The sequence below is a fragment of the Camelus ferus genome, chromosome 7 (assembly GCF_009834535.1).
Source record: "Camelus ferus isolate YT-003-E chromosome 7, BCGSAC_Cfer_1.0, whole genome shotgun sequence".
Classification (NCBI taxonomy): domain Eukaryota; kingdom Metazoa; phylum Chordata; class Mammalia; order Artiodactyla; family Camelidae; genus Camelus; species Camelus ferus.
Window position 1 is genome coordinate 76,686,356 of NC_045702.1, and position 8,917 is coordinate 76,695,272.

At 46.5% G+C, this 8,917-nt stretch overlaps 1 protein-coding gene across 1 annotated transcript in view; it reads left to right on the plus strand.

Annotated features, from left to right (window-relative positions):
* The window catches only part of CDHR3 (cadherin related family member 3), a 62,414-nt gene extending 53,869 nt beyond the window's left edge, over nucleotides 1–8,545 (plus strand). Inside the window, exons 15-19 of the mRNA XM_032482959.1 lie at nucleotides 1,302–1,483; nucleotides 4,185–4,330; nucleotides 5,334–5,371; nucleotides 6,684–6,732; nucleotides 8,220–8,545. Of these exons, the coding sequence (XP_032338850.1) occupies nucleotides 1,302–1,483; nucleotides 4,185–4,330; nucleotides 5,334–5,371; nucleotides 6,684–6,732; nucleotides 8,220–8,524 (720 nt within the window). The 3' untranslated portion in view covers nucleotides 8,525–8,545. The remainder of the gene's footprint in view (nucleotides 1–1,301; nucleotides 1,484–4,184; nucleotides 4,331–5,333; nucleotides 5,372–6,683; nucleotides 6,733–8,219) is intronic.
* Nucleotides 8,546–8,917: the final 372 nt, after the last annotated feature.

Genomic DNA, 8,917 nt, shown 5'->3' on the forward strand with positions numbered 1-8,917 from the left:
GTTCTCAAAGTGTGGTCTCCAGACCCACAGAATCAGCATGACCTGGACATCTTCAGAAAGCAAAATCTTGAGCTCCCACCTCCCCGCTGCCCAACCACCAAACATGAAAGTTATACTTCATCCAACCATGATCATCACTACGACCTCCGGGAAGGATGTTGAAACCTGGAATCCCCACCACAACCCCAGACCTACTGAATCAGAAACTCTAGGGGCGGGAAGCAGGCAGCAATCTGTGTTTTTAATAAGCCTTCCAGGGGATTCTGATGTGTGCTTCAGTTTGAGAGCTTCCAATCTAGAGGGGGAGACAGATGACAAACAGGTGTGCAAGTGGATAAAATGACACCAGGTTGTCATAAACAGTAGGAGAAAATAAGCAGGTACCATAAAAGAATCAGTGTGATGAAGATGGAGGGTCTTGGAATCTGACAAGAGGATTATCACCCCCTGCTCCTTGGATGAACTAGCTGACTCTTTTGTCCCCTTTCTTCCTGCACCTAGTAGAATTTTGCCCTTGGTCAGCAGTCCCACACTTGTAGTATGCCAGAGTAATCAGACCCTCAGACAGCTACCAATGACAGGTGGTCAAATTCTGCTTCTCAGAGTCTTACCAAAAGCTGGTTAATGTTCCTCTCCTGTGGGCTTGAGTCCAGATTACCCCAATAAGTGGAGGCATTAGGTAATCTGAGGGCTTTCAGTTGTGGTAGGAGCAGGTAGGTACCCTGAATAAGGAATTGCCAACTTTCTGGCACTTCCAACATGACCCAGTTGTGACATCACTAATCCAGAAATCTCCATAACCTGTTCGTTATCTGTTTCCCTCTCCAGGAAGCAAATGCTGACCTTGAGGTCTCACTGTGATAACAGCCCACTCAACTAGCCCTATAGCTTGTAGTGAGTGAACACTGAAAAGCCTACAAAGTGTTAAAAAACAACAACTTTTGTGTCTCATGTCTTCCCAGTGGGAGACAATGGCTATATTAGTCCCAGGGTTATACTATGATTTGGCAGGAAAAAAAAAGCCAATGGAATTTTCAGCTTTGGGGAAGGGGAAGAAAGACAGAAAATGAAATTAGGCCTAGAGTTGCTTCTCAGTTCCCTACATTTTCTGGGTTTTGAACTAATGGATGTCAGGCCAGACTATAAACAAGGTGATGGGCTGAAGTAGCAAGAATGATGAGCACACAGATATCGGATGCAGAGAGCAAGAACAAAGAGAAGAACAAACACTCGACGTGGGGGGATGCTGATGTCAAACACTCCCAGCCTCTGCTCACCCTCCCCCTTCTCTGTCATTCAAGCCCAGGATCACCTACCGGATCCTGAGGAAGAACGTGTATTCTCCATCGGCGTGGTATGTGCCTTTTGTCATCACGTTGGGCTCCATATTGCTTCTGGGTCTCCTGGTGTCCCTGATGGTCCTGTTGGCCAAAGCCATCCACAGACACTGTCCCTGTAAGACTGAGAAACACAAGAAACCTCTGTAAGTTGCCCCTCCACTGCTTCCTTTACCAGGACACTATTTCTGGTGATGTCAGGAGAAGGAGAGGTAGACAGATAGGATTTCTCTACAGGGTACAGAGGGTGCCTGGAATGAAGGAAGGAAACGGAGTGATGGGGAAGGCATCCTGGTGTACCCTCTTCATCACCTGCTGAGCCAGGAAGCTGTTCCTTTGGTTTTTCTCTGGCTCCTGCCCTGTCCTTGATATGATCTCAGTGAAACTGAGGCTTCCACCTCTTGGTGACCTTGTCCTGGATAAAAGCTTCAGAAACAAGCCCAGTCATGAGTAGCAATAGAAAATGCTGTGCTGTTATTTGTGGACTATTTAAAGGATGGGATGGAATTAGAGGAAGCACAAAAAACTAATAAGGGAATTAAGCTTTTGGCTGCAGTGACTCAACTGGGCTTTTGTGTGACCATGTAATCATTGTTCTTTTGTGCGTGGCCCTGATCTCTCCCTCTCAAGGGCTGTAAAGCAGGCCTGCTTCCCCATCACCTCTCCTCACCTGCTCACTAATATGCCTCTTACCGGGACACTCTGCCGAGTGTTTCTTCCTGGCTAAAGTGAGGACTAGTGTGAAGTGAAGAAAGCACTGAATTGTTACAAGCTTCCCCAGAGCCAGTTTCTTGAGTCTCAGGAGCTCTTACAATGAGAACATGATGGTCCTGAGCCTGGGCTTTGGAGGCAGACAAGGCTGGGGTCCACATCTTGGCTCTATCATCTTCTGGGTGTGCGGCTTTGGGCAAGTAACAACCTCTGTGAATCTCAATTCCTTTATTTGAAAACCGAATAATTAAATAAGCAAATGCAAAGGAAGCAGTTAGCACCGTTCCTGACATAAAGTAGATGCTTAATACACTATTTTTTAAAAAATTTTGTTGCATGATTTTCCACGGCTGAGTCCCAGTAAGCTCAGGTTTCTAGAATCCAAGTATCTTGGAGTATTCGAAACTGAAGTTTGGAACTTCTCCCTGGCAAAGAGAAGGGGTGATAAGACTCATGTGCCTTTTAAAGGTATTTTGAAGGTTAACTAGTGTGGTCAAATAATTTTAAATCTATGGATGAAAGACTGTGTAAAAGTATAAGGTATTAGCATAAAGATGTGCATTGCATTTTGCCATGTTTATTGGGGACATTCGTTGCTATTGGCAACCTTGACTTCAAGGTAAGAAATCCTTGAGCATCTGCTGAAATTAAAAAAAGGCTTTTTTATTTGGACTCTACTCCCAGATTGATTTGGAAAAAAAAATTGGCTCCGAAAGAGTGATGCTTAAGCTTGTAAGGATGGTGGTGCCCTGTAATGGGATTTGGGCAGAAGTTCTTAAAGGAAGTAATCCAATAGGTACTGCAACTCACATGTAATTTATGGTTAAATGTTAAATGTGCACCTTGAAACTGGTTGCTTTAGTTTAAATTCTAAGTATTAATTGTTTTCAACAATCAGTTGACTTGAAAAACTAGCTAGTAGTTGAGACTCAGACCTGGCCTCTCTGGAAGTCTGTGGTACCATATGGCAACTAACACTTGTCCAATAGCAAAGAATAAAATTAGAGTTACAGAATTATAGAATCCAAGGTTATCATGGGAAGGGTCTTAAGAGCCCAAGTCCAGCTCTTCATGTTATAAGACACCAGGGTTTAACTGACAGTCATCCAATCTTTCTGAACCTTTCCGCTGTGAGCCAAGCCTTCTGCTCAGCTGGCTATGGGGGAGGAAAACCAGGCAGGAGAAATAGCTGGGCAGTCTGATGGGGGTTGTCTTGCCCTCAGTCAGTGTTGTTAGAGGAAATAGATTCCCTGAAGTGCTACAAGGCAGTAATTTTCAGACTTACTGAACTCCCAGAACCTTCTTAGTCCCAAACCAATAGTGATGGAGCAGGGCTGGGAGCCCAGTCTGCATGTGGGTCCCCAGCACTGGCCCCTATTTCAATTAGCCCCTGAATCGTGGGGAACACAGTTGCCCCAAAGCCACTATGCTGTCCCATGTGTACCAGTGCAGAATGCTCTCAGGCTAATTCTTTTTAAATTAAAAAAATATTTTTATTGAAGCATAGTCAGTCTACGATGTGTCAATTTCTGGTGTACAGCACAATATTTCAGTCATATAGAAACATATATATATTCGTTTTCATATTCTTTTTCACCATAAGTTACTACAAGATATTGGATATAGTTCCCTGTGCCATATAGTATAAACTTGCTGTTTATTTTATATATATTAGTGAGTATCTGCAAATCTTGAACTCTCCATTTATCCCTTCCTGCCCCCTTCCCCTGACTGGTAACCATAAGTTTGTTTTCTACATCTGTGAGTCTGTTTCTGTTTTATAAATAAGTTCGTTTGTCTTTTTTTTTTTTTTAAGATTCCACATATAAGTGATATATGATATTTGTCTTTCTCTTTCTGGCTCACTTTACTTAGAATGACATTCTCCAGGTCCATCCATGTTGCTGCAAAGACCTTATTTTATTCTTTTTTATGGCTGAGTAGTATTCCATTGTATAAATACACCACAACTTCTTTATCCAGTCATCTGCTGATGGACATTTAGGTTGTTTCCATGTCTTGGCTATTGTACATAGTGCTGCTATGAGCATTGGGGTGCATGTGTCTTTTTGAGTTAAGGTTCCCTCTAGATATATGTCTCAGGCTAATTCTGTCCATGCCTTTTTCCTCCCATAGGGTGAAGAAAGGAGGTATGTACGGTGCCTCTTCCTTTTGTTTGTTGCTGTTGTTTTTTGCTTGCTCTGTTGTACTACATAAAAGGCTTCAAGTCAGAGGAGAATCAGGTCACAGTCTTGTCTTGGTGGGTTTTCTGCTACATCATCCATGGATGGAATGAAACAGAGGTCAGGTGTGGCTGGAGAAAGGCAAGGACAGGGGGCGGGGGGCTGTTGGCCACCCAGATCTCTCATTTGGTCTTGCCTGTTCCCTCCCTAGAATTGCCTCCAATCAGCTCAACGTAAGCACCAAAAAGTCTGTTCCCCATCAAGTGGGTCGGGAATGGAGAATTCTCTGAGGGTTAAACACAGACAGAATCTACTTGCTGCTGCACAAGAGGGGCTGACGCTTCCTGAGGACAGCCAATGCTCTGATTAGACAGATGCCTCTCTCAGATCATAATGGATTTGATCATTTTCACAAGTTATTTAGGTCAGGCTAGTTGGAAAGGGGGTTCTGAGTGCAGTCACCTAGGCCAGGAGAACTGAGTGATTTCAGAGCAAAGTCCATCTGAAGAGATGTCGCCACCGCCCCCACAGCTGTGGCCTCAGGGAGAATCCAGGCTACAGGGAGAGACAGGGCGGGAAAGAGTGTTTTTAAAAAATGATTGCTCTAATCACTCCAGCCATAGGTGTGCGTGTGAGAGACATGCACGTGGCTAAGCAGAGTTAGAATTTTGATTCCAATTGTTATCGATCATATTGAATGAGATCATTTTAATAAGTGAGATTTTTCACAAACTGTCTCTCACCTTAGTTACTTTTTAAAAATGGTATAAAGAATGAATGGAAAGAATACCCACATTACAAAAAAATGTAGCAACTCCATCTTTTCCATTTTACCTATAGAACCACTGAAAAGCTAATTTCCAGTAATAACAATAAGCAGGGAAAAAATACAAAAGGTTTTTAAAATTGTGTATTATGTATGTGTATTCTTCTGAGAAGATGCAAGGCTGTCAACAAACATGTCTACAGACAGAAAATTCTTTGATGCGCCTGCAACACCAAGCTCAAAGCCTGTTTAAGGAAGATCTCATTGTGGGGGTAGAATTTTGAGGTCAATTGAGTGTCCAAGAAGCTTAACTTCTGTCTGTTCTCTTCCCTGCAGAGATGAAGGACACAGGGAGAGAGGCTGTGGTGGTAAAGGTGGCTAGCCCTGGGCACCTGGAGGGGGTGGGGGTCGGGTAGGGTGGAGAGGTCCCAAGCACCCCCCAGGCAGCCCTGCCACCACCTCATGGGGGTGTTTATCATTCAGGGAGATGCTTGTATCTGGCCACTGGAACAGATTGCCATGTGACGAGCTCCTGATAGAATTTGTTCCCTCCACTGAACCTGTCTGCTGATATATTTGCAGGAGAAGTGGATTTCATAAATACTGAATAGTGGTGTTTATTATCTACACCACTTCTCCAGGAGAGTGAGGTGGGGGAGAGGAGCTTTAAGGCCAGAATGGGTGCTTCAGTCTTCAATGGGATTTATTTTTGCTTGGCTTTTTCACAACCTTGTGGAAAAGTGATGGAGAAGGAGCCCTGTGTGTGGCTGGGGCTGGCTCTCTCCTCTTGGCCAAATGACCTTAACCTCAGGGACTCCCTTGGCCTCTTTAAGCTTTGGATTCCTCATCTGTGACTTGGGAGTGGGAATACCTGCCCTGAGATAACAGGTGGGGAAATACTTGGAAAATTGTTCAGTGTCACACAAATGCAAAGTGTTACAGGATAGCTGGCAAGTTACCTCCTCACTTGACCTAGTTTTTCTTTTCTGAATCTGATCCACCCACTGGGAAGTGATGGAACTTGAAGGTGAAGCCCCCCGCCCCGAGATCTCTCCTAACCCCTGCATCATTGGAGGGAAGGGGGTGTTTCCAGGGGGCAGAGGTCAGGTCCCGGGCGGTGGCACAGAGATCGGGAAAGAAAAGGTGTGAAGCACTGGGCTTAGGTAAGGCAGGCCAGGCTCAGATGCAGCACCACATTGGCCTAGACCGGGGTAGGAGCATGTGGGGGCTCATCTGTGCTTGCCCTGCAAGGAACGCCTGCCTGGCAGATGCCTTAGACAATGCGGATCTTGGCCTGAGTTGCATGGCATTTCTGCTCTTCCTTCTGTGCGTCTTAGGGAGTATTTACTCAGGATGCTTTCCTACACCTCAAGTCTGATAAAATGTCCTCTTCCCATCCCCCACATCCCCCACATCCCCCTAGCATCCTATATGCCCCCATCAGAGCCTTTATCAGTCTTTACTGCAGGGACTTTTTGTCAGTACCTCCTGCTTGATTGCAAGCTTTGTGCAGGCAGGAACCACTCTGCCTTGTCCACCACTGTGTCCCCAGGACCTAGCACAGCACCTATTGAACAAATGTCAGGAAGGCCCAGGGTCAGGGACCTGACTGTGAGGAAGAGCAGCCTTGCCTGGGGGTGGGGCAGTATAGGGTTGTGCTTGGAGCTGTCTCTTTCCTCTCCTCAGGAAATGATCCAGATGAACACTGTCTTTGATGGAGAAGCCAGAGACCCAGGTAATGAAGCAGTGCCACCCGTAAGGGCGTTGTTCATATTCCAGGCCAGTGGAGTCCTAGAGGACTCCATCTAGTGTCCTGTTCAGTCTTTCCATCCATCTGGTCGTGATGCCTCTGCAGTGCTGACCTACACTGCACGACAATGTGGATCAGCTTGGAACAGAGCTGGCTTGCAGACGCATGTGATCATGTGGGCGGCCTCAGAAGGTTTCCACCTAAAGGCTCCCACTCAAGGACCACACCACTGTCCAGACTCCCTTCCTAAGTCTCAAACCAATTCAGGGAATTGGTGGATTCAACAACCCACTTTTTTTTTCCTGCTCACTTGGACTCAACGCCCCCCACCACCACCGCCCCATCCTTTCTGAATGCTTCTAACACATCTTATGGGGAGTGAGAGAGATGGAGAAATGGCAAGCTTGGCTTCTTTTCTTCCTAGATCAGGGCCAAGAATTTCTTCGTGGTTGGCAAGATGAACATAAGGTGGAACTGGCCTCCAGAGCTCTCATCACCCCTGTGAAATCAGCTCCAAATTTAGCTCCTTTACCCACATCCCTTCGCTTACAAAGGCTCAATTATAGACGTGAATAAAGGGAAGGAAACCAAAATCGGGAAGCAAGTGTGCTGGCTCCCTGCCACCCTCACATACGAACGAACGGCTCGGTCCTCCTCGGAAGGAGGATGGCTCCTCTCCAGGAGAGGCTGCTGCTGCTGCTGGAATTCAATTTCCCTCTATTATTAGGTACTTGTTACCATAATGTGCCCACATTTGCATAAGTGCTGGTGGGATCCTCTGCCTGAGAGGCCACTCAGGCTCTATGGAAATGGCAGGAGCAGGAACACGCCAGAAACTAGATCTTCTGGGGCAAAAGCCAGGGAGGACTGAGGCGGTTCTCCTGCGCCTGTGTGTTTGAGAGAAGGAAAAAGGGGAGGAAGGAGCCAACTGGACTAATGTGAACAAACATCAATTAGCGCTGCTGGCTCCAACACAGTCAAAATGGCTCCCTTGCCTCGTCCCCACTAGGGCCAGATGGGTGTGTCTGTGTCTGCAAATCTCTGCTAACATAATATAAAAAAATCAAAGTCTTTTCCTCCTCCCTCGGTGAATTCCTGTTTCTATCAGGGATTCAGAGCTTTTTTTTAAACAGACAATTCAAAACATAATGAGTAAACCCTGTTAGAAACTGAACCAAATTTATCTGAAGCTCACATTGAGTTCAAGACTTATGTGGCCTCTAATCTGGCCATTGAGGTGACCAGGAGCCTCTCCTAAACCTTTTCTTTCCAGGGTTGCGTGGTACCTGTGTGCTCAGGGCTGCAGAAAGGGCAGGCTGGTGAAGACTGATTTTCACATCTTTTTTTGGCTTTCTATCTTTCCAGCTGCTTCCTCTTTCCCTGGGGGTGAGTAGAGAGCGGGGCTGAGATGGGCAAGCAGAGCCTGGTTTGGATTCCTTTGTTTATATAGTGGTTGTATTTTTTCCCCCTAGTTACTGGGAAAATCTATGAATTCAACTCAAAAACTGGAGCCAGAAAGTGGAAAGATCCCTCAACCCAAATGCCAAAATGGAAAGAGGCCAGCCCCCAGGGAGCTGCTCCAAGAAGACCTGTCGCTGGGGTCGGGACGGGGCCACCGAGGAGCATTGACGAGGAAGGAGCTCGGCTGAGCGGCCAAGGGTGGGCTGAGGACACAGGTCCGGGCTCCAGGAACCAGGATGGTGGGCTGAACACCCCAAAGGACAGAAACCTAGTCCTCACCAGCCAGACATCCCCCAAATTGCACCCAGGAAAGTGAATCGTATCTGGTTGCCGGACCTACCACACAGCACGGGGTGGGGGGGGGGGGCTTGACCATCTGGGATGCTGCCTCACCTACTCTCTGCAGGAGGGAGCGTGGGGGGCGGAGGGTTGAATACGTGGGAGATTTTCCAGGGTTCTAGGTGGAATGTTTGACAAAGTTTAAATTAAACAGAAAGAGGTTGAATCGCAGAGTTGCCTTTTTCTGAGATGGCATAGGAGAAATTTTACTCAGGCCTCTGTGCGCCTGATCAGCTGGACTATTTGTGAACTTGTGGAAGCAGAATGGTGTTTCTTCTTCGCATTGACTGCTGGGAAGCTCCCTTCTGTTCACCCCTAGCAAGTACATGGGGGCTCCTGACTCAATTCTGGCACCTGGTTTCACCTTATT